The sequence below is a fragment of the Symphalangus syndactylus genome, chromosome 15 (assembly GCF_028878055.3).
Source record: "Symphalangus syndactylus isolate Jambi chromosome 15, NHGRI_mSymSyn1-v2.1_pri, whole genome shotgun sequence".
In the NCBI taxonomy this organism is placed as follows: Eukaryota; Metazoa; Chordata; class Mammalia; order Primates; family Hylobatidae; genus Symphalangus; species Symphalangus syndactylus.
The window spans coordinates 48,543,273-48,569,996 of NC_072437.2; the positions used below are offsets into that span (position 1 = coordinate 48,543,273).

General features: G+C 35.3%; 1 protein-coding gene across 7 annotated transcripts in view; it reads right to left on the reverse strand.

Annotated features, from left to right (window-relative positions):
• The window catches only part of PIBF1 (progesterone immunomodulatory binding factor 1), a 234,306-nt gene that overhangs the window by 109,009 nt on the left and 98,573 nt on the right, over window positions 1-26,724 (reverse strand). For all 7 annotated transcript variants that reach the window (XR_008651366.2, XM_063618767.1, XM_055244706.2 and 4 more), the window contains 2 exons: window positions 16,142-16,307; window positions 1,063-1,213 (listed from right to left, as the gene is read on the reverse strand). Coding sequence is in view for 6 of the 7 variants with exons in the window: in XM_063618767.1 (XP_063474837.1) it covers window positions 1,063-1,213; window positions 16,142-16,307 (317 nt within the window). In the remaining variant the exon portion in view is untranslated. The remainder of the gene's footprint in view (window positions 1-1,062; window positions 1,214-16,141; window positions 16,308-26,724) is intronic.

Sequence of the window (26,724 nt, forward strand, 5' to 3'; positions counted from 1 at the left end):
GGCGGGCAGATCACCTGAGGTCGGGAGTTTGAGACCGCCTAACCAACATGAGAAACCCTGTCTCTACCAAAAATACAAAATGAGCTGGGTGTGGTGGCGCATGCCTGTAATCCCAGCTACTCAGAGGCTGAGGCAGGAGAATCGCTTGAAACCGGGAGGCAGAGGTTGAGGGGAGCTGAGATCACACCGTTGCAATCCAGCCTGGGCAACAAGAGTGAAACTCCATCTCAAAAAAAAAAAAAAGAAAAAAAAAAAAGACTAATTGCAGTGTCATCTCCCCTCTTAGATATTCCTCGCCTCCTTTAAAGGTGGGATTAATTAATGATCTCTTTTGTATTTCCACTGAGAATTGCATATTTTTTGCTTATAGCATTTATCTTGCTACTCTAATTATTTGTTATTATGTTCATCTCTCCCAGTAGATTAGAAATCCCTTGAGACGGGATTTATTTCCATGAACTCCTAATCCCCAGTTCCTGACAGATGTAAATACTTAACAATTCTGGAATAAGTGAATTTGATAAAAAATTAAAAAGATAAAAGCTATCATATTTAACCTGTTTCTTTTACTGAAATTTCTAAGATGAAGATGAACGAATATTTGAAATACAGAATTTTATTTAGAAATAGTCACCAATTATATTTCAAGAAAATATACAAAGTAGTTTTATTTTTTCTTTTCTTTTTTTTTTTTTTTTTGGAGACAGTTTTACTCTGTTGCCTGGGCTGGAGTACAGTGGCATGATTTCGGCTCAATGCAACCTCTGCCTTCCGGGTTCAAGCAATTCTCCTGCCTCAGCCTCTGGAGTAGCTGGGATTCCCCGATATCACTCCTGGGTAATTGTTTTTTGTATTTTTAGTAGAGATGGGGTTTCGTCATGTTGGCCAGGCTGGTCTCGAACTCCTGACCTCAAGTGATTTGCCCACCTTGGCTGCCCAAAGTGCTAAGATTACAGGCATGAGCCACCGTGCCTGGTCCCAAAGAAGTTTTAGAAATAATGTCAGGAGTCTTTTGTTGCCAGAAAAAAAAAGTTGTGCATGTGTGTGTGGGTGAAGACTTACTTTCTGCAGTTTGCATTATTATTTCATCAAGCTCTTTTTCCAGTTTCTCATAAATGTCTAGCCTTGCTTGATGCTCCGAGTTCTGTGCTTGAAGTTCAGTAATGCGTTTTTCAGAAGAGGCTTGGAGACTATAAAATTCTTTGGTTAAAACCTAATAGGGAAAGAGAAGAATTACAAAGGCAGAATTAAATAGGTGCACAGTTAAGACAAAAACATGATGCAAAGACATACATAGGCTTTTTTTATTATTTAAATATTAAGAGAAAGTAGCTCAATTAAGATGACTAATGAGGAAATTAAATATATTTATTTCTAAGGTAAATAATTCAGTTGTTTTTAACTGAAAATTATGAAGTACCTTATCCTTATTTTATAAGCTGAACAAAAAGTGAATTTAAAATTAGGAATAATTATAGGAGTAATATTAGCATTTGCTTGTTAGAATTTAAAAAAATACAATGTCATATTTACATAGAGGTCATTTATCTGGCAATCAAAGCTATTTGACAGAGGCTTACAAAGCTGTTTGTAAAAATGATGTACTGACAATAAATCCTTCAATTTTCCATCAGAGCTTATTGAATCTACCCTTACTATGATCTTAATAACATTTTTGGTTTTCTGAACAGTCATAAATTCAAAGCAGGAAATCAAAAGGTAAATGTGAAGTGCTGCTTGGGGCAGTATCAGAAAATGCCTTTGTGAACAACTAAAACACATTAAAAATGAGACGCAAAAGGCATGGAAATTGGAGTCATTTTGTATACAAGCAAAAAATCCTACACTCCAATGGTAATTCATTGAACGAAACACCATGATGACAACAATAAATTAACTAAAAAAAGAGATGACTCTAGTGATAAGGAAATGTTTTAATGCTTAAATTCCAATTATCTGGAATGCTTACTTACTATTACAGACTAAATTATGGAGTGGTATTACACCTGCTTTCTAATACAGCATAAGTAATATACTGTTTCCTGAGAGGCAACAGACTACTACAGTAAAGAATATGGTTTGGAGCCAGAAAAATTTGGATTTCAATATGGCTTTGACACTTACTAGCTGTGATCTTAGGCAATTACTTATTCTTTATAAGCTTACCTTAAAACACTGTTGAAAGAAATTAAATGAGATGATAAATTTACAGTGCTTAGCAGAGTACCTAGAACACAGTGTTGAAAAGTACTATTGCTACTGTAAGAAATATAACTATATGACAATTCTGCATGAAATAGCTCATGCAAATAGAGTTCCACTAATTTAATCATCTTGAATTCTCTACAATTAAACACTTCTAAAGACAACTATTTTCTCTAATGACATAAAGTTCACAATACAAAAATACGTATGATTATGTTTTCTGTGATGTGGAAAAAGGGAGAAGGAAGACCTATTTACAGTTCTCAATGAGCAGAAATTATATTTTTCCTTAACTTCAGGTCATTTCCTTCAATTTTCAGCAAAACTTTCCCCCAAAGTAAACAAAACATTATCCCTCACTCTCCATATACATTCCTTTGGAGAGTGGAGAAGGAATAAAATGGGAACAGCATTTTTATGGTGATTTCCACTGGCTCTGGTTGAGTCAGAAAAAACAAAATGTGTGTTTTAGCATTATTTCTTCTTCTTGCTTGTTGGGAATGTGTTTTCTAGAAACTTGTTAATTCATTAAAAAAAAATCATTGCTCAGTGAAATTATCTGGGGCTTACATGGAGTTCATTACATTGGGATGTAATTCATTAAGAATCTGGTGGCTGATGATACTAATTCCACTGTGAAAAGAGAGAATCAGTAAAGGCAGTGTTAAATGACTATTCCCACAGCAGAGCTGATACTTTTTCATTTGTACCCCACTTCCCCCTGCAAAAGCACCACACGAAGAAAAACAGGAGAAATGATTAGAGATAAGGAATCAAAATGTTGAAGATGGGATATTTTATAAGGTATTATTTTAAGGAGAGATTTAAAAAGCATTATGAGAGATGTAATTTTAAAAATATCTTCATAATGTGAAAGAGAGGTCCCGAAAAACTACTGATATGGGGTATCTCCCAATACCTCTAGTAACCCATATTAGAGAATTTTCTGTTTCTGTGGATTTGTCTGAGTGGTTGTTATAAGTAAACCTATTACTGCTCCTGAAAAGCCAAAGAGAACTTGACTATTGGACCCATGGTAGGCTATAATATTAAAGATTTGTTTTAATAAAAATCAATACATGAACATTTCAGTTTAAACATGGATACATAAAATGAGCCCATTAATTTTAGGAATCCATTAAATATAAAGTTCTCAGAGTAAAATTTTCCTTCCTTTGAATAATACATGTATTAACTGAATGATAATACAAAGATTAAATAATGATAATACAAAATTATAATTTTGCCTTAAACAGAGACAAATTATATATAAAGCCAATGCTTTGAGAGCCTTTGCCAATTAATAATTAAGCAAAAATAAATAATCTCCAAGTTAACAATCAATGAGAATATTGGGTAAAAGCTCAAAAAAGTCCATTATCTTTACCATCATGAAATTATTTCTCTATAAATTAATTACAAATAAGAATTGTCTTAAAAATACTTTCTAGAATCCCCCCCCACCAAAAGATTCAAACTATACTACATTATTCTTAATCAAACCATTCATTCATCAAGTATTTATTGAGGATTCATTATGAGAGGCACTGTGTTAAGCACTGCTGACACAATGATAAATGAATAATCTCTCTGCCTTCTCAAGGCTTCAGTTTAATAGGGGCACACAATGTTAAGAAATTTCCTCAAGCCTCAGTTTTATCAACCAGAATCTTTAGAACCACAACATTTTTTAGAAAGGTGTTTTTCCATATATGACCTTTAAACAAAGCGTAATAATTACTAGTCACCTGCATCCAGAGACCAAGTGGACAGGTCTATGAGAGTCCTTTGCAAACTGCAAGTTGCAATTTTTTGGAGGTGATAAAATCAATTTTGTTTGTAACCAGCTAAAGGGAATAAAAAAGGATGTGTGGGAGAATCACCTGCAACAGATTATGACTCTACAGCATTTTCCTGAAGAAAGTATATGAAAAAAGTTTTAAATACTGAACGTTGATCTGCTTTATAAGTAGACACCATCTACAAATTTTGCTTGTGTCTTTTTAAACATACATATATTTAATATATTTTTATGTTTTTCACTAAGGCTTTATTTCCTGAGGCCCTTTAATTAGTTTCATTAATCAGAGTAATTCCCAGAAGTGTAATCTTGGAGAGATTACTGTAATAAATATTAAATATTGTGGTAGTTAAAAGTATGGGATTTACGCTGGGTGTGGTGGCTCACGCCGGTAATCCCAGCACTTTGGGAGGCTGAGATGGGCGGATCACGAGGTCAGGAGTTCAAGACCAGCCTGGCCAACATGGTGAAACCCTGTCTCCACTAAAAATACAAAAATTAGCCGGGCGTTGTGGTGCGCGCATGTAATCCCAGCTACTCAGGAGACTGAGGCAGGAGAATCGCTTTAACCTGGGAGACAGAGGTTGCGGTGAGCTGAGATCACACCATTGCACTACAGCTTGAGTGATAGAGACTGTCTCAAAAAAAAAAAAAAAAGTGAGGTTGGTCAGGTGTTAAGGTCTAATCACAGTTCAGTCACTTACTAGTTGTGCCATATTAAATAATACAACTTCCCTAGAACAAAAAAGTAGAAATAAAACATTAAAATGAGTCAAGGCTGATTTGTTAGTTAACAACCCCCCTTTATGGTGTATTTCTTCAAAATCTTTTATTCTCACCTTATACATTAAAAAAAATCTAGTGCATACAGCTGTGTAAAGGAATATTGTCACCTAGTATTATAAGTGTATTTTCTGTATTATGTGGTCTTAAAATATCAAATGAATGCCATTAAAAAAGAAATATTTTGCCAGGCATGGTGGCTCACACTTGTAATCCCGGCACTTTGGGAGGACAAGGCAAGTGGATCACCTGAGGTCAGGAGTTTGAGATCAGCATGGCCAACACGGCAAAACCCCGTCTCTACTAAAAATACAAAAATTAGCTGGGTGTGGTAGTGTGCGCCTGCAGTCTCAGTTACTTGAAAGGCTGAGGCACAAGAATCACTTGAACCTGGGAGGTGGAGGTTGTAGTGAGCTGAGATGGTGCCACTGCACTCCAGCCAGGGTGACAGAGCACAGGACTCCTCCCCCTCCTCAAAAAAAAAAAAAAATTTTTGATATTTTGGATAAATGACAAACGTATGCAACACATGTATTTCCGAAATAAAGACAAACCAGTTCTATTTTATGATATTTATCCTGTAATTGAATTGCATTATAATTTGGGGGAAACTAATATCCGATTTTCAATTGAGAAAGGCTTCTAATTGAATAACTTTCAGTTTCTTTGCATTGTAGTTTCTGTTTAATGACCTATAATTTCATATTTTTGTAACTTTAAAATAAACCTTCATATGCAGAAAGGAAAATTGGAAGATTAAAATACTTGAGTTTATTAGTGGGCACACTATTATGGGATCTGAAAAGTGAAAAAAAAATATCTTTTACCCAACAAATAATTATCTTTTGGGAAAGGATACTTCCATTTTCCTAGCATTTCCCAACTTAACTAAAACAAAATTCTATAGCATCAAAACAATATTTTGAGGATTTCTATGAATTGGTACTGAGCATAAATGGTTGTTTTATATGAGCCAAACAGATATAACAACATTATGAAGCAGTTGCTATTATTATTCCCAAAGAAAATGAGTAATTTATCCAGAGAGTGGTGAGTAACTGGGTTCAAATCTTAGGTCTGTTGAGCCTAAAGCCCACAGGCCAATCCCTACCCAATACTGCCAGAAGAAATTCTATTTGGGCAGAAAATACCTTCCATTTTTCTTTTATGATAAAACTAAGGAGAAAAGTTTTCAAATCCTACCACTGCCTAACAGTAAGGATGCGTATGCTCTGGTTAATTGTCTAGAGCATGCAGTCTAATACCAGAGTCACTAAATACATGTAGCTAATTTTAGATTTAATTTAATTAAGATTAACTAAAGAAGCTTGGTACCTCAGTGCACTAGCCATATTTCAGGTGCTAAATGACCGCACGTGGCAAGTGGCTACTGAACTGGATACTGCAGATATAGAATATTTCTATCATTAGAAAGCTCTATTCAAAGCCCTGTTCAAAATTCTTAGTTTCCTGAAGATAGGAATCATTTCTTAAAATTTGTGTGTGTAATTGGGCCCAGGACAGTGCTTACTGCCTAATAGACAGTTACAAAGCACTGCATACTATCAATTCAATTAACTATGTGCCAGGCTCTGGCTGAGACCTAGGAGCATATTTTTAAAAAGGTCTTAGTCTAGAGGGGAGAATGAAGAAATAAAAATCACCCATAATTATACCATTTATAAATAAACTTTAATATCTGGATGTATTTGGCTGGGCGCAGTGGCTCACACCTGTAATCCTAGCACTTTGAGAGGCTGAGGCAGGGGGAATCACTTGAGGTCAGGAGCTTGAGATGACCCTGGCCAACATGGTGAAACCCCGTCTCTATGAAAAATATAAAAACATTAGCTGGGCGTGGTGGTGCACGCCTGTAATCTTAGCTACTCAGGAGGCTGAGGTGGGAGGATGGCTTAACCGCGGAAGCAGAGGTTGCAGTGAGCCGAGATTGCGACACCGCATTCCAGCCTGGGAGACAGAGTGAGACTGACTGTCTCAAAAAAAAAAATAAATAAATAAAAAATAAAACATTTCCTTCAAATGTTTTTCTATGTATATTGATTATTTTTACTGAACATGTAAACCATAGTCAAGACCATACTAATGTCCTAACTGCATCCTTCATTCCATGTTTTTAATTAGCCTTTTCCCCAAATCTAAAATACCCAAGAACATGCAGTACATGGACACAGCAAAATATACAATTTATAATATGCTAATTGAAAACTTTATCTACTGTTGGACACTTAAGTTACTTCCAATTTTTACATAATAAATAATGCTGCGACATGCATCATTTATATAAACCTTTATACGTATCTCTATTTCCTTAGATAAAATTCCTTTAAGTAAAATTACTGGATCAGATTTTTTTCTTTCCATTTTATTTTGGGGGTTTACTTAATATTTAAGAGCTGAGGAAAGATTAATACCACCCACTTGGTATATTGCCTACTGATGCAGAGACTATAGGCTCAGATGCCAACAATCAATTCTTTTTTTTTTTTTTAAAGCCACATGGCCCTTATTTATTTTACCATAAGTTATTGGGGTACAGGTGGTATTTGGTTATACAAGTAAGTTCTTTAGCAGTAATTTGTGAAATCCTGGTGCATCCATCAGCGAAGCAGTATACACTGCACTATATTTGTAGTCTTTTACCCTTTCCCCGTTCCACTCTTCCTCCCAAGTACCCAAAGTCCACTGTATCATTCTCATGCCTTTGTGTTCTCATAGCTTAGCTCCCACATATCAGTAGAACATGTGACATTTGGTTTTCCATTCCTGAGTTACTTCCCTTAGAATAATAGTCTCCAATCTCATTTAGGTCACTGCAAATGCTGTTAATTCATTCCTTTTTATGGCTGAGCAGTATTCCATCATATATATACATATACGTGTGTATATATACATATATATATACACATATACATATGTATATATACATATATATACGTATATATGTATATATACATATATACGTATATATATATGTATATATACATATATATATATACATATACATATGTATATATACATACACTACAGTTTCTTTATCCATTCGATTGATGGGTATTTGGGTTGGTTCCACGATTTTGCAATTGTAAATTGTGCTGCTATAAACATGTGTGTGCAAGTATCTTTTTCAAATAATGACTTATTTTCCTTTGGGTAGATGCCCAGTAATGGGATTGCTGGATCAAATGGTAGTTCTACTTTTAGTTCTTTAAGGAATTTCCACACTGTTTTCCATAGCAGCTGTACTAGATTACTTTCCCACCAGAAATGTAGAAGTGTTCCCTGATCGCCGCATCCATGCCAACATCTACTGGTTGGTTTTTTTTTTTTTTTTTTGAGAAGGAGTCTCGCTCTTGTCACCCAGGCTGGAGCGTAGTAGCATGATCTTGGCTCACTGCAACCTCTTCCTCCCGGGTTCCAGTGATTCTCCTGCCTCAGTCTCTCGAGTTTACAGGCACCCACCACCATGCCTGGCTAATTTTTTATTTTTAGTAGAGACAGGGTTTCACATGTTGGCCAGGCTGATCTCGAACTCCTGTCCTCAGGTGATTCGCCTGCCTCGGTCTCCCAAAGCGTTGGGATTACAGGCGTGCACCATTGTGCCCAGCCTACTGCTTTTTGATTCTTTGATTATGGCCATTCTTGCAGGAGTAAGGGGGTACTGCATCGTGGTTTTGTTTTGCATTTCCCCAATCATTAGTGATGTTGAGCATTTTTTCATGTTTACTGGCCATTTGTATATCTTCTTTTGAGAATTGTCTGTTCATGTCCTAAGCCCACTTTTTGATGGGATTGTTTTTTTTCTTACTGATTTGAGTTCACTGTAGATTCCGGATTCATCCTTTGTCAGATATATAGATTGTGAAGATTTTCTCCCACTTTGTGGGTTGTCTGTTTACTCTGTTGACTGTTCCTTTTGCTGGGCAAAAGCTCTTTAATCAGGTCCCAGCTATTTAGCTTTGTTTTTTTTGTTTTTTGCTTTTTGTTTTGAGACGGAGTTTCGCTCTGGTTGCCCAGGGTGCAGCGGAATGGCACAATCTCGGCTCACTGGAACGTCCGCCTCCCGGGTTCAAGCGATTCTCCTGCCTCAGCCTCCCGAGTAGCTGGGATTACAGGCATGCACCATCACACCCAGCTAATTTTGTATTTTTAGTAGAGATGGTGTTTCACCATGTTGGTCAGGCTAGTCTTGAACTCCCAACCTCATGTAATCTGCCTGCCTTGGCCTCCCAAAGTGCTGGAATTACAGGCATGAGCCACTGCACCTGGCCAATTTTGTTTTTATTGCAATTGCTTTTGGGTTTCTGGTCATGGAATCCTTGCCTAAGCCAATGCCCAGAAGGGTTTTTCTGATGTTAGGTTCCAGAATTTTTATAGTTTTGGGTCTTAGATTTAAGTCCTTAATCCATCTTGAGTTGATTTTTGTATAAGGTGAGAGATGAGGATCCAGTTTCATTCTCCTACATGTGGCTAATTACCCCAGCACCATTTGTCGAAAAGGGTGTCCTTTCCCCACTTTGTTTTTGTTTGCTTTGTCAAAGATCAGTTGGCTGTTAAGTATTTGGGTTTATTTCTGGGTTCTCTATTCTGTTCCATTGGTCTATGTGCCTATTTTTATACCAGTACCACACTGTTTTGGTGATTATGGCCTTATAGTATAGTTTGAAATCAGGTAGTGTGATACCTCCAGATTTGTTCTTTTTGCTTGGTCTTGCTTTGGCTATGTGGGCTCTTTTTTGATTCCACATGAATTTTAGAATTTTTTTTTTCTAACTCTGGGAAGAACGATGGTGGTATTTTGATGGGGGTTGCACTGAATTTGTAGATTCTTTTGGCAGTATGGTCATTTTCATAATATTGATTCTACACATCCGTGAGCATGGGATGTGTTTCCATTTGTTTGTGCCATCTATGATTTCTTTCAGCAGTGTTTCATAGTTTTCCTTGTAAAGGTCTTTCAACTCCTTTGTTAGGAATATTCTTAAGTATTTTATTTTTTTGCAGCTATAGTAAAAGGAGTTGAGTTCTTGATTTGACTCTGCCTGGTCGCTGTTGGTGTATAGAAGAACTACTGATTTGTGTACATCAATCTTGTATCCGGAAACTTTGCTGAATTGTTTTATCAGTTCTAGGAGCTTTCTGGAGTAGTACTTAGGGTTTTCAAGGTAAACGATCATATGGTCAGCAAACAGGGACAGTTTGACTTCCTCTTTACTGATTTGGATGCCCTTTATTTCTTTCTCGTTTGATTGCTCTGGCTAGGACTTCCAGTACTACATTGAAGAAGAGTGGTGAGAATGGGCATCCTTGTCTCGTTTCAGTTCTCAGGAGGAATGCTTTCAACTTTTCCCCATTCAGTATTATGTTGGCTGTAGGTTTGTTATAGATGGTTTTTATGACGTTAAGGTATGCTGATTTTGCTGAGGGTTTCAATCATAAAGTGATGCTGGATTTTGTCTAACGCTGTTTCTGCATCTGTTGATTTTTAATTTGTTTTTAATTGTTTATGTGGTTATCACATTTATTGACTTGCGTACGTTAAACCATCCAGCATCCCTGGTATGAAACCTACTTGGTCGTGATGGATTATCTTTTTGATATGTTGTTGGATTTGGTGAGCTAGTATTTTGTTAAGGCTTTTAGCATTTATGTTCATCAAAGATATCGGTCTGTAGTTTTCTTTTTTGGTTGTATCCTTTCCTGGTTTTGGTATTAGGGTGATGCTGGCTTTATAGAATGAATTAGGGAGGGTTCTTTCTTTCTCTATCTTGTGAAATAGTGTCAAAGGATTGGTACCAATTCTTCTTTGAATGTCCGGTGGAATTCTGCTGTGAATCCATCTGGTCTTGGACTTTATTTTTGGTAATTTTTAAATTACCGTTTCAATCTCGCTGCTTGTTACTGGTCTTTTTAGGGTATGTAATTCTTCTTGATTTAAGCTAGGAGAGTTGTATTTTTTCAAGGAATTTATCCATCTCTTTTAGGTTTTCTAGTTTATGTGTGTAATGATATTTACAGTAGACTTGAATAATCTTTTGTATTTCAGTGGTGTCAGCTGTAATATCTCCTGTTTCATTTCTCATTGAGGTTATTTGGATTTTCTTCTTTTCTTGGTTAATCTTGTTAATGGTCTATCAATTTTTTTTTTTTTTCTGAGATGGAGTTTCGCTCTTGTTGCCCAGGCTGGAATGCAATGGTACAATCTCTGCTTACTGCAACTTCTGCCTCCCGAGTTCCAGCAATTCTCCTACCTCAGCCTCCTGAGTAGCTGGGATTACAGGCATGTGCCACATGCCCGGCTTTATTTTATTTTTTTGCATTTTTAGTAGAGACAGGGTTTCTCCATGTTGGTCAGGCTGGACTTGAACTCCCAACCTCAGGTGATCTGCCCACCTCAGCCTCCCAAAGTGCTGGGATTACAGGCGTGAGCCACCGTGCCTGGCCGATCTATCAAATTTATTTATCTTTTCAAAGAACCAGCTTTTTGTTTCATTTGTCTTGTGTATTTCTTTTTTTTTGTTCAAATTTCATTTAGTTCTGCTCTGATCTCGGTTATTTCCTTTCTTCTGCTGGGTTTGGTTTATTCTTACTTCTCTAGTTCCTTGAGGCGTGACCTTAGATTGTCTGTGCTCTTTCAGACTTTTTGATGTAGGTGTTTAGGGCCATGAACTTTCCTCTTGGCACTGCCTTAGCTGTATTCCAGAGGTTTGGATAGGTTGTGTCACTACTGTCATTCAGTTCAAACAATTTTTTAATTTCCATCTTGATTTCATTTTTGACCTGATGCTCATTCAGGTGCAGGTTATTTAATTTCCATGTATTTGTGTGGTTCTGAAGGTTCCTTTTGGAGTTGATTTCCAGTTTTATTCCACTGCAGTCTGACAGAGGGCTTGATATAATTTCAGTTTTCTTAAATTTATTGAGGCTCATTTTATGGCCTATCAGATGGTCTTAGAGAAAGTTCCATGTGCTGTTGAATAGGATGTGTATTCTGCAGTTGTTGGATGAAATGTTCTGTTTACATGTTAAGTCCATTTGTTCCAAGGTACAGTTTAAATCCAGTTAAATCCATTGTTTCTTTGTTGACTTTCTGTCTTGAAGACCTCTCTAGTGCTGTCAGTGGAGTACTGAAGTCCCCCACTATTACTGTGTTGCTGATTATCTCATTTCTTAGGACTATTAGTAATTGGTTTATAAATTTGAGAGCTCCAGTGTTAGGTCCATTGTGTATTTTCCTGTTGGACAAGGCCTTTTACCATTATATAATGTCCCTCTTTGTCCCTTTTAACTACTGTTGAAGTTTTTTTTTGTCTGATATAAGAATAGCTACCCCTGCTCGCTTTTGATGTTCATTTGCATGAAATGCCTTTTTCCACCCCTTTAAGTTTATGTGAGTCCTTATGTGTTACTGTGTCTCCTGAAGGCAGCAGATAGTTAGCTTGCGAGTTCTCATCCATTCTGTGGTTCTGTACCTTTTTTAAGTGGAGCATTTAGGCCATTTACATCCAATGTTAGTATTGAAATGTGAGGTACCATTGCATTCATCATGCTTTTTGTTGCCTGTGTACTTTTTTGTTGCTGTTTTTGATTTTTAACTTGTATTTTTGTTTTATAGGCCCTGTGTGATTTATGCTTTAAAGAGATTTTGATGTTTCCAGGATTTGTTTCAAGATTTAGAGCTCCTTTGAGCTGTTCTTGTAGTGGTGGCTTGGTAATGGTGAATTCTCTCAGCATGTGTTTATCTGAAAATGACTGTATCTTTCCTTCATTTATGATGCTTAGTTTCACTAGATACAAAATTATTAGCTTATAATTGTTTTGTTTGAGGATGCTGAAGATAGGATCCCCAATTCTTTCTAGCTTGTAGGCTTTCTGCTGAGAAATCTGCTGTTAATCTGACAAGTTTTCCTTTATAGGAAAATCTGGTGCTTCTGTCTCAAAGCTCTTAAGATTCTTTCCTTCGTCTTAACTTCGGATAACCTGACGACAATGTGCCTAGGCGAAAATCTTTTTGCGATGAATTCCCCAGGTGTTCTTTGTGCTTCTTGTATTTGTATGTCTAGGTCTCTAGCAAGGCCAGGGAAGTTTTCCTCAATTATTCCCCCAAATATGTTTTCCAAGCTTTTAGAATTGTCTTCTTCCTCAGGAACACTGATTATTCTTAGGTTTGGTTGTTTAACATAATCCCAAATTTCTTGGAGGCTTTATTCATATTTTCATATTCTTTTTTCTTTGTCTTTTTTGGATTGGGTTAATTCGAAGACCTTGTCTTCAAGCTCTGAATTTCTTTCTTCTACTTGTTCAATTCTATTGTTGAGACTTTCCAGAGCATTTCGCAATTTTTAAAAGCATGTCCAAAGTTTACTGAATTTTTAATTTTTTTTCTTTTAGCTATTTCCTTGAATATTTCTCCCTTCACTTCTTGTACCATTTTTTGGATTTCCTCGCACTGGGCTTCACCTTTCTCTGGTTCCTCCCTTATTAGCTCAATAACTAACCTCCTAAATTCTTTTTCAGGTAAATTAGGGATTTCTTGGTTTGGATCCACTGTTGGTGAACTAGTGTGATTTTTGGAGGGTGTTGAAGAGCCTTGTTTTGTTATATTACCAGGGTTGGTTTTCTGGTTCCTTTTCATTTGGGTAGGCTCTGTCAGAGGGCAAGTCACGGGCTGAAGGCTGTTGTTCAGGTTCTTTTGTCCCTCATGAGGTGTTCCCTTGACATAGTACCCTACCCCTTTTCCTGTGGATGTGGCTTCCTATGAGCCAAACTGCAGTGATTGTTGTCACTCTTCTGGGTCTAGCTACCCAGCGAGTCTACCCAGCTCCAGGCTGGTACTGGGGGTTTCTGCACAGTCTTGTGATGTGAACTGTCTGTGGGTCTCTCCATCCTGGATACCAGCGCCTATTCTGGTGGAGGTGGCAGAGGGTGCAATGGACTCCATGAGGGTTCTTATCTTTGGTGGTTTAATGCTCTATTTTTGTGCTGGTTGGCCTCCTGCAAGGAGGTGGTGCTTTCCAGAAAGAATCAACTGTATGGAAAGGGACCAGCAGTGGGTGGGGTCCTAGAACTCCCAAGGTTATACATCCTTTGTCTTTTGCTACCAGGGTGGGTAGGGAAGGACCATCAGGTGGGGGCAGGGCTAGCTGCGTCAGAGCTCAGACTCCCCTTGGGTGAGTCTTGCTGCAGCTGCTGCCGGAATGGGAATGAGATTTCTAGGTCACTAGAGTTGTGTACCTAGGAGGATTATGGCTGCCTCTGCTGAGTCACGCAGGTTGTCAGGGAAATAGGGGAAAGCCAGCAGTCACAGGCCTCACCCAGTTCCCATGAAAACTGAAGGGCTGGTCTCGCTCCCACTGCCGCCCCCCCCCCGCCCCACACCCTCCCCACCCCACACACACAACAGCCCAAGAGTCTTGTTTCCAGGCCCAGAGCAAGTTGGGCTTGAAAACTTGCCCGAGGCTTTCCACCTCCCAGAGTATTTGGGGTGTCTCCCGGGTCCTGCAGGAGCAGTCCGCTTCCTTCAGAGGGTCTGTGGGTCCTCTCAGGATTGCTGGTTTGTTCTTGCAGTCGATCTGGAGCTAAAATTCACAATCTGGATCTAAAATTCACAATCTGGATCAACCTAAGGCTTTTAACACAGATTACCATAATGTCCAGAAGGGCTGTTTCATTTTCTAACTCATGAGATTTCCCACTTAAGGGTACTCTTGCCAGCACTTTAAAAACAACACACAGACCTATCTAAAGGTTAAAAAAAAAAAAGTTTAAATTTATATTTTAGTAATTATCAGTGAGAATTCATATTTTCATTTATTTATTTATTAGCAATTTGCATTTCATTTCTTGGAAATGGTCCATTCCTTTTTTTTCCCACTTATTTATGTAGAAGGCGAAGGCATGTCCTCTTGATAAAATATCTTTTAAACTTAAGGACACAAGCCCTTTGTCATATATAACACAAATACTGTTTTTCAGTTTCTAATTTGCCTTTAATATTATTTATATTATTTTAAATATTAAGTTTAAATATAAATCTAAAAATTTATGAATTTTAAAATTTATGAATTTTAAAAACAAATTCAGGTTTTATTTTTCCTATATAATTTCTTTCCTTGCTTTCATCAGATTAACAAATTCCCAAAGTAAACATAAGATATAATTTCATCTGTATTTACTTTAAAAATTTTTTTTGATGTAGTCTTGCTCTGCTGCCCAGGCCAGAGTGGTGACGTGATCTCAGCTCAGCCTCGACCTCCTGGGCTTAAGCAATCCTCCCTGCCTCAACCCCCAAGTAGCTGGGACTACAGGTGTGTGCCACCACACCTAACTTTTACATTTTTTTAGTAGTAGACGAGGTTTCACCATGTTGGCCAGGCTGGTCTAGAACTCCTGACCTCAGGTGAGCCACCTACCTCAGCCTCCAAAAGTGCTGGGATTACAGGCGTGAGTCACTCACTGCGCCTGGATCATCTGTATTTACTTCTCATACCTTTATAGCTACACACACACACACACACACAATATATATAATATATATATTATATATTATATATTGTACATATATGCGGCCTAGTAATCCATCTGAGTTTAATTTTGCTATATGGTATGAGGTATTGAGTCAACTATTTTCTCTAAATATTCAAATATTATCACAGCATCATTTATTGTCCAATCCATACTTTCCCTACTGATGTGAAATATGACCTTTACCATGTATAAATTCTTAAATTTATGTAAATATGTTTTGGAGCTTTACATTTTATACCATTTGTGAACTAATTTTGTATGCAGTTTAATTATTCTTGCCTCAGAACACACTTTAAAATGTGATATATATTTCCATTATTTCTTTTTAAAAAGTACTTTTAAAAATATTGACTATTCTGTATTTGTTTTTCCTTCCAGTTGTTCTATAGATTTACTTTCAGTTAAAAAATATGTTGGCATTTGATTAGATAGAAACACGTCATATTATTTGATGAAAACTGAAAAAATGTATACTTCATTCCCTCCCAGAAACATGGTGTTTCATTTCACGTGTCAGTGAAGTTCTACAGTTTTCTTCATATACATTCTGCACTGTTCTTATTTAAAATATTCCAAGTCATTATATATTTTTGGTTGCTATTGTGAATGACATCTTTTCTTGCTTTTTTTGTTTCCCAACAATTCTAGCCCTTTTCAGTATATATCTTTCTGAAATACATATTTCCTTGTTTTTTTTTTGTGCAAGATAGTGCCACATCCTATAGGAGAAATAAAGCTCAATATAAATCTTGTACTTAGGGAGTTTACATGCCATGCTAATGTTGAAAGAAAAGCTTGTACATGTACCTCCAATTTTTTCTGATATTTTTCACATTCCAGTTGACACTGTGTGAGATTTCTTGCTGTTTCCTCTTGTAGAAGTTGAACACGCTCACTTTCAAAAGATTTTAATTTACTTTGATGGAAAAATTCTGTTACTTTGCTTTCTGTACTAAGTTGTAGTTCTCTGTACCTGAAAGAAGCAGAATGGTTATGACACTCTAAAGAAAGCAGTCTCAATGATTTAAGTAATCATAAACCTTACTTCTATGTTTTCTACTCCCCCATATTTGTGGAGTTAATAATTTATATTTATTCAGCAAAGCTTTTATAAATAATTTAGGTAGGTATATGTATGAAAATAAGTAATTCCAGTGAACATATCAATTAACTTTCACCATTCTACCCTTATTTTCATTCTTCCTAGCCAAAATAATTATTTCCTATCATTTTGTAAATGGCAAGAGCAAATTTCAGTTACATTGCTTAGAATGATTTAATTTCTATATTTCTCATAGGCCTTTTTAAATCTATGGCATTGTTTCCCAGCTTGCTATTTCATCCTAAGTCTAAATAATGTCAGATGGAGAAGAAAGCAATGAAATATGCACATTAAACTACAAATTCTTGAAACACTTGCAAAATAAACTTAGTAAATACACATATATTTTGATATTACAAGAAAAAAATGTACAAACTGTTGAAGATAAATATAGACCTACAAGTAGTCTATTACAACTCAGATAAGGAAAATTCTCTTCATTCCATAGGTATAACCAGTAATTAAAAACATTTCTACTTAACATATAAATCACCACATACTATAAATTTGAAAATACTTAAGGTTGATTGAGTTCTAACACAAAAGCAAAATACAGATACACTGTATCTTTTCAGGGAGCTATTATGAACCCAGTATAATGCTGGGTATGATATTAAAATTCATTTATTCAAATATTTATTGAGCTAGTCAGTATGCTAGGTAATGTGTATACATTGGTAGAAAAAATATTGCTTTTTAAAAGAACTTACAGTTTTCTGGGGAAAACAGGCAAATAAACACGAAAATTCAATGGTAAGTACTTCAATAGGGTAATCCCTAGGTTCAGTGGGAACATATATGAAGGAGACCTAACTTGGTTTGTGCAGAGGGGTGTGTGTGTGTGTGTGTGTGTGTGTGTGTGTGTAAGGCAGGAGGAGGTAAGGGGTGGGAAGTATTCTAGGGAGAAGAAATGTGAGTTATATGCAGGGCAGTGAAGCAGAGAGCATAGTCTGTTTTATCTACGGTATCTCATTTAATTCTTACAATGGATCTACTAGATATTTTGCAGATGAAGAACCTGAGGCTCAGAGATGTCAAATAATTTCTTTAACAGGAACACACTGCCAGTAAATTTCAGGATGAAGCCCAATTTTATATTTGACTTCACAGTGATAGTCTTTCTGCTATTACATAATATTCATAACTGACATTTCTGAGGTAAGATAAACTTTAAAATGCTTTTTAAAGGCTATTTCATTCCTGTCAGTGAGTGAAAATACCATTCAAAATATAATCAGAGAAGATAGGCATTAGATATACACCATGGGCTACTTCAAGTCTCAGATCGGTGGAAGTTCCATACAATGCACATTTCACATTAATATACAGTAAAGTTTTAAAGTGAATGTCAGTTTTTGTGACTAACTTTTTTGGAAAATCCTGGCATTAATTATATAAAACTTTTTACAATTTTATTAACAAATGCCTTTTTATATAGAAAAACAAACACTGAAATTTTTTTTATTGAGACATAATTCATATACCATAAAATTCACTCTTTTAACATACACAGTTCTGTGGTTTTTAGCTTATTTACAAAGTTGCGCATCATTATCTAATTAAAAACATTTTAATTACCCTAAAAAATCCCCATGTTCATTAGTCACTCCCCATTCTCCTCTTCATCCAGGTCTGGCAACCACTGATCTACTTTTTGTCTCTAAAAGTTTGCTTACTCTGAACATTTAGTATTAATGGACTCATATAATATGTGGCCTTCTGATGTTTTCAAGGTTCATTCATGTTGTAATCAACATTTCATTCCTTTTTATAACCGAATAACATTCAATAACTACATCACATTTTGCTTATGATTCATCAGTTGATGGACATTTGGGTTGTTTCTGATTTTGGGCTATGATGAATAATGCTACCATGAACATTTATGTACAAGTTTTTGTGTAAACATGAATTCATTTCTCTTGGTTATATACCTAGGAACAGAATTGCTATGTCATATGTCACTCTATTTTTAACTTTTTGAGAAACTGCCCAACTTTTTTCCAACAGGGTTGCACCATTTTACATTCCCATCAGCAATAACGAGGGTGCCAATTTCTCCACATTCTTAACAACACTTATCACTGTCGGCCTTTTGATTATGCATCCTAGTGTGTGTGAAGTGGTAAAAAAAAATACTTTTTACTAAAAAAAGTATTAATTCAACATTTTATGACATACAAATGTCCCTGTACTCTTTGAGGCCAGTTGGTTTATAAATATAAATGTACTAAATGTGTGAAATCAATACTTTCTTTGTATGTGAGACTAGGACATACATAGACCATATTATGAAATAAATTCTGGATAAGTTATTTAGAATGTAATATTGATCTTTAAAATAATTTATCCTAAAAAGATTAAACTGTAAATTTTGCCTTTTTATGGATTCGGGACGTTGTTGCTTTGGATATCAATGCCAACTCCAAATAGGTAATTAAAAACTTAGCTTTTAGCATCACCTGTTTTTATTCATTTATTCATGGCACCTGAAAGTTACTTTTGACACTAATATTATTTCCTTATATTGAAAAGTTAAACAGTAAACAATATTTAGACATTTAGAATATAGAAAATTTAACAGAAGTTAAACAATAAACCACCAAGGCGGTAACAAGAATTATCTCCTAAAAATTTGAATATAGTTAAGTTTCATAAACTGAAGCTTCATAAAATGAAATGGTAATTCTAAAGGACTAGTCTATTTCCATGTTGTTTATGTAAGTGAAAGGATCTGCCTCAAATTATTAAGCCTGTGTAATTCTTTTGTTAAACTGAACTCTGAAAATGTTGAACAAACATAGCTACAAAAGTAGCTCCAACAGTGAGGAACTGATGATGCCCAGGAGCTAGTTTCGGGTAACTCCCACTTACCTTGTTTTGCTAATATAACCCATCACATTTTACTTTGTTGACTCAGACTTCTCATCTCATACTCTCAATCTGAACACCTTATTTGAGGTAAGTCAGTATTATTCATACATTAACAACTTCACGTTTGATATTCTAATTTATTAGCATAGTAACCTTAAGAGGTCAAATTTTCCACAGAGAATCTCCACCTATTCTCACAACCATCTCATCCCCAGGCCTAAAATTTGGCTCAATTTGTCTTTATGCTACATTTGTAACCGGGTTTTTAGTTTTCATAAGACCCAACCATATACCAAATACTACTTTAAAAATAACAGAAAGGACTAGAACTAATGGTTTGCTCTGAAGGAATATTCACTGCAACAGCACTTCTGGGTTTGGAAGTACAGGGAGAAAAAATGTTAAAAGGTGAAAATCAGCCATTACACAGGGAGCTACAAAGAAAGTAATCCATAAGAAGTGCTCTCAGGCTAGGATGAATTAAACTCCCAGTAGCAGGACATGTTCTGGGATGCTGAGAAATAACCACAGGAGAGACATCAATGTGACAGTGGAGTCTCAGAAATAGGAAAACATATTTGGTAATAAAAGTACTGGATAAAACATCAAATAACAGGTTTTCATAACAAAATTTACCCTTGGCAGTCTTTACATGTAGACTCTACAGGGGAAGTTTTACTTGTTAGACTCTGACGTATTAAGCCATGCATGTATATGGTTTATTTCCAACTCTTATTAACAAGGTCATCATTGAGTAATACAGTGAAAGACCCATATTTAACCCATTTTAACTGCTTATTTAATCTTTTTTATTTCAATGAGAAACAACTGATTTTTGAATTCTGTACACAAAATGTTCATGGCTTGTATTACATTAAAAATTTTGAACCCAGTTATCAAATCTCATTCGGTAAACAGGCTTTCTAAGGCATAATACCTAAAAAGTATTAAAACTCAGTAGTGAGGTTCACGTAATAACCAGGGCCAGAATATGGTACTTGCATTAAGAAATTTAACAACTGGTCCAGGTTGGAAGTAAGATAGTGCAGCAGTTGAGGCAAAGCATTTATCTGTATGTGGCAGGACAACTGTGTACAGATAAACAGCATGGGAAGTAAGACCCTGCCCCAAGGTAGACTGGCAAAAGAAGTTAAGCAAAGTCACAAGATCTCCAGTACCAGTAAGGGTTCAGGGAAGGATTTTTAGTATTCAGTTATTAGGCAAATTAACTAATAACACAGCACTGAAAGATACTTTCAACTTTATGCTGAAATATGGGGAGATGGGTCAATAAAGAAAGAATACTGGAGCTTAGAAGAATACACAGAAGTAGGTAGTCAGAGATAGACTGCTAAGTCTTTTGTCTGGGCAGGAAAGTTCAGTTTTAAATTCCACAAGCAAGTGGGGCAGAGGTTGGCAAACTTTCTACACTTGAAAGAACTGTGAAACAAAGATGGTCCTGAATCTCCAGATACATTCAGTCTTTGGTAGATTCAGCTGTAAGAAATTGGAGTTGACAAGGACAGAAGCTGATGTGTCTAGTCAACTGAGAATTCGATCTTGCTCATAAGGATAAGCTGTTTATATTTTCATAAATTTTCTTCTCTGCACAAGTAAATATTTTCAAATTTATTTTCAATTCTATAAATAATTTATCAAATCCAATGTGAGGCTAAAAACTCCAAACATTACAAATAAAGATTACAGACTTCTTCTTTTCTTTTTTTTTTTTATTTTTTATAGAGACAGGGTCTCACTATGTTGCCCAGGCTGGTCTTGAAATCCTGGGCTCAAGCCATCCTCCTATCTCAGCCTTCCAAAGTGCTGGGATTATAGGTGTGGGTCACTGCACCCAGCCCAGACCTCTATCACTACTCTCAATTCCATTTCTCCTTTGAGAGATAATCACTGTTATTAGTTTTCTGTGTATCTAACAGGTTTTTTTTTTTAACATGCATGTGTATCACATATGAATTGATATATCAGTTTTCTTTTTCTTTTTTTTAAACAAATGGCATATCACACATATTCTTCTCTGTAACTTCCTTTTTTCATATAGACTGTCTTGGGATCCGTTTTTTCCATGTCTATACCTCGTTCTTTCCATTTGCTATATAATAGACCACAATGTGGACATAATCATTTAATTAATTCCAATTTATTTAATTCTAAATGGATTAACATTTAGATTGCTTCAAAGCATTATACACAGTGCTTCAAAGATCATCCTAAGAATTGCCTCCCATGCACAAGCAAATGTTTAAGAAAGATACCATGAAGTGAAATTGTTGGGTCAAAGATTTTACATTTTGATACTGCCATTTTTCCTCCCAAATGGCTACATCAATTTAAAATGCAACTCTAAGTGTATGAAATATGGTTTCTCCATATCCTCACCAATATTTGATATTATTCTCTATAAATGTTTGCTATGCATATTACATATGAATTATGCTTTCATATAGAATTTGCTATCCTTCTCCCAATATTATAACTTAAAAATCTTATGTTATTAAATCTCCTTCAAAAATAAGATTTTCAATTGGCCTCATAATTTTCCATTCTCAGCAATTCTTTCATTGTTAAATAGTTAACATCTCCCCAATTTCTCACCCATTGTTCACAACAAACAGTATACCTAGTTTATTCACCCACCAAATGCAATGGGCTTTACTCTGAATGGTTGAATTTCCAAAAACAAAAACTTATCTTTGAAGGAATGAGACTGTTAAAATGAAAAGTTATTCCAAGAACTGTGCTGTAAAATAACTGAACTGAGCAATACCAACACGGTCGGAAAAAGCATACGGGCTTCTACTGTATTGACCTTGGTGGAGGGTATTCTTATTTGGGTCCATATATTCTGATGTGTTCCTTTTAAAAATAAAAACTTGACTCATTATATACATATTTAGACATGAATCATGGATATATCTGAAATCACGCAAGGACACTGAGTTATATAAAAAGAAAGGAAGTGTACATCCTTAAGAAATAAGAAATAATATCCCATATAGGTAAAGGTATCTGGGAAAAGAGAGGTGAGAGGAGAAAATTACATTTTTATATTACATGGTTCAACTTAAAATTAATTTTACTGAAGGCAACTCAAAATTTTTTTTTTTTTTTTTTTTTTGAGACGGAGTCTCGCTCTGTCGCCCAGGCTGGAGTGCAGTGGCGCAATCTCGGCTCACTGCAAGCTCCGCCTCCCGGGTTCACGCCATTCTCCTGCCTCAGCCTCTCCGAGTAGCTGGGACTACAGGCGCCCACCACCACGCCCGGCTAATTTTTTGTATTTTTAGTAGAGACGGGGTTTCACCGTGGTCTCGATCTCCTGACCTCGTGATCTGCCCGCCTCGGCCTCCCAAAGTGCTGGGATTTATGAGAAATTTAAAAATAAAAAATTAAGTACTTTCCATTTAAATAATTTTGGCTTAGATATATCTTTTACTTCTCACAACAAAGTGTTATTAGCTAAACAGAGATGAAGTATTACTACATCAGTGGCTAGTATATGGTATAGGTCTTTGGTTAGTTATTTTTTATATCCTGAAAATATTTGAAAGATCTCAGAATACAAAAATAAGCACACTTACCCTATTATACCCAATATATAACTTCTAATTTTTTTACTTTAAGAAAACAAAAAGTATCCAAGTTTTATGTATTTCAAAAACTATAAAACTATATTCACACACATATATGTCTATATCATAACTTAGAGAATATATCTGAAATTACTTTCCTTTCATGTTATTAAAATACAAAATGTTATCTTAGAGTGTACTTTTGTGCATTACTGCTACCTATTATTCTACCAACTGTTTTCTTTTGCTTTTTAGTTATCTGTATATTTAAAAATTTTAAATATATACCTGGATACTGAATCAAAATTATTTTTGATGAAAATTAGGGGAGCAATTACATTAGTTCAAAAATGTACATATACAATTATAGAGCCCAAAGATGTCCAGGGAGTTGGAAAAAAAAAAAGAAAAACTATAGAGTAACACAGTTCTATTAACTCAGGTGTTTTCAACGTGAAATTTTCCAAATTGAAAAGAAAGAAAGTAGGGAAAACTTTTAAAGCCAACATTAATGTTGCAACAATGATGACTAAAGAACGTGAGAAAGGAATTTAAAAGAAGTTTGGGTATTTCTCCAAACGTTTCTGCCATTTAGATGATTTCTTCAACCAGTTCACTTCTCAGCTGCAATACTACATCTGTCATTTTTGGCTTACAAGCTAATTCTTAAATGAATGTGAGAAGTCTTTTTTTGCTGAGTTAAAAATGCTGAGTATGTTTGACAACTGTACCATGGATTTATAAGAATTTCAAGCATGTATTTGGAGTAATTCAATGCATCTATCATATCATGATCAAATAAAATATGTAATGCCATTAACAAAATAAACAACATGTAGTAATATCTGGCCATCTTATAAAGTAAAAAAAAAATAGGTACTACAGGTATGTGAAGAGTACTTAACTGAAACAAATGTAAGGAAAGGAATGTTGCCATAAAATAAAAGCATGTATGAGATAAAATTAGAGTAAAACATTTTATAACAGTGTTTGATTGGGTCTGTTTTCCCTTTTGTGTCAACATGACAACAAACACTTAAAATTCAGCTTGAATTATCCTCCGAACCAAGAGTATTTATTATATCAGTGCTTCATAGCACTCAAAACTCTATTTCATGCTGCTTTTAATGTATATCTCAGTGTTGATCTACACTAAAGAAAAAAATTCAGAACATAGAAACTGAATCTTAAAAAGTCATTAGAAAAAGCACTTTTAGGAGGATGCTTTTATGAAGAATAGTGTAAAGTATTAATAGTAGCAGGATGGAGGCTAATCATGCTTTTGTCCTATTTTTCAGTAATATATAGCTCAAGAAAAGAAATGAATTTACTATGGTTAACATACATATTGTAAAAGGCAAAAAGGGATGTAAAAGTCATTTATTTAGATCAACTTCCTAATAATAGGGAAGCCCTATAAATGTTAATTTATCCAAATTAGTGTTCTGAAATGGGCTAAGGAATACTCCAAAAAACTCCTGAATACAGCAACCAGAGTCATGGGTCTTTAAGCCTAGATGGTCTGGTAGTAAAGCTGGATCATTAGCAACACTTTTTTGTTTTGTAAGGATGAGGATGACTCCTGAGGTTGACTTTATCTAGCCTAACCAGGGAGGACCATCAGAATCACTTGTGGAACTTCTAAGAACTCTAGATGCCATGGTTCTGCCTGAGACTTTCTGAATCAAAATTCTTGGGGGAAAACTTGGGCATGTTGAGTTCTGGATGATAATGTGAGCTAACAAAAGTAAAATGCTTACAACAACACACTGTGCAATTAAAATATAAGTTACTTCAGTGCAGGAATCTTGTCTAATCCGTCTTTGGATTCCTAGGATCTAGTATATATTCTGGCATATTATAAGCTCTTAATGAGATAATGGTATACCCAGAATATTACTAACTCTTAATGTTTACTGAGTGAATGAATGGAGTCATAGTAACCATCAGGTTTTTAGGTGTTATAAAATTAGAATGCTAAATAGGTCCAAGCCAGGATAGAAAACATTAAAATATTAAATACTAATTTGATGAGGGGCAGTCTCTTTTGAAGTATGAAAAAACCAGTGAATTAAGATTATTGTTTCCAGGTTTAGGTATCTGTAAAAGATGAAAACAAATTACACAGAGTGAAGAAAAGAGAAACCAAAATGATTATGGGTTAGGTATGTCCAAACTACAAAAAAGATTAAACTTTCAAAAAATATACAGTTTGGATAATGGCTATGGTGGTAGAAAGAGACATGACAACATTCTAAAAATACTTACAAAAAAGAAATGCAAAAAAAGGGAGCAAAAGTAGTGTGATATGACAGGCTCTGAGTTCTGTAACAAGTTAAAATTATTACAAATTTTATACACAATTTTAGGAATCTATGTGTGACTCACTAGCCTACCTACAAGAACATAATAAAGTTTATCATGAGGGCATACAAAAAAGACATAAATAGAAGACATAATAAGAAGTAAATCACTATTTCCCCACCTCTTATTTCTCTCATTAGACTTAATGGACCAAATAATTACTTATTAGTATTTCTGTTAAATTCTATCTTGGGATGTTCAAACAAATAGATAGTAAATATAATCTTATGTTAGGCACTCAGTAAACACATATTATGTTATAATTACATTTTTATTTTCTACAGCTGTTTATAAAATGAGAAAAAAAAAGAATCTGAACACAGACCTTACACCTTTGCAAAAATTAACTCAAAATAAATCATATACCTAAGTGTAAAATGAAAAATTATAAAATTCCTAAGAATAACATAAGACAATCTAGATAACCTTGGTCTGGGCCATGGCTTTTTAGACAAAACAACAAATGCATAATCCATGAAAAAAAGAATAAACTGGACTTTATTAAAGTTAAAAGTTTCTGCACTGTGAAAGACACCATCAAGAGAAGGAAAATAAAAACCCCAGACGGGGAGAAAATACTTGCAAAATACCTATCTCACGAAGGGTTGTTATCCCAAATATACAAAGAACTTTTAAAACTCAACAAGATAACAAACAACCCTATTAAAAAATGGGCTAAAGATCTTAATAGCCACATCACCAAAGAAGATACATTGATGGCCAATAAACACATGAAAAGATGCTCTGCATCATATGTCATCAGGAAAATGTAAGTTAAAACAACAATGAGATACCACTATACATGTATTAGAATGGCCCAAATCCAGAACACTGGCAATGCCAAAAGCTGGCAAAGATATGGAGTAACAGGAATTCTCATTCACTGCTGGTGGAGATGCATACCGATATAGCCACTTTGGAAAACAGTTTGGTGGTTTCTTCTTTTTTTTTTTCCCCCACACTACACTGACACATTTTGTGGTTTCTTACGAAACTAAGCACTCTCACCATAAGATCCAACAATCACACTCTTTGCATATTTGCCCAAAGGAATTAAACACTTATCTACCCAAAAAACTGCACAAGGATGTTTACAGCAGATTTATTCATAACTGCCATAACCTGGAAGCAAACAAGATGTCCTTCGGTAGGTGAACAGATGAACTGTGATACATCTCAGCAATAGAATATTATTCAGCACTGAAAGATATGAGCTATGAAGTCATGAAAAGACAGGGAGAAACCTTAAATGCAAACTACTAAGTAAAAAAAGACAGTATGAAAAGATTACATACTGTATGATTATGACATTTTGAAAAAGGTAAAACCATGGAGACAGTAAAATAATACAGTAATGAAACTATTCTGAATGATACTACATTGATAGATATATGCATTACAGATTTGTCCAAACATACAGAACGTACAACCTAAGAGTAAACTTGGACCACAGATGAAAGTAT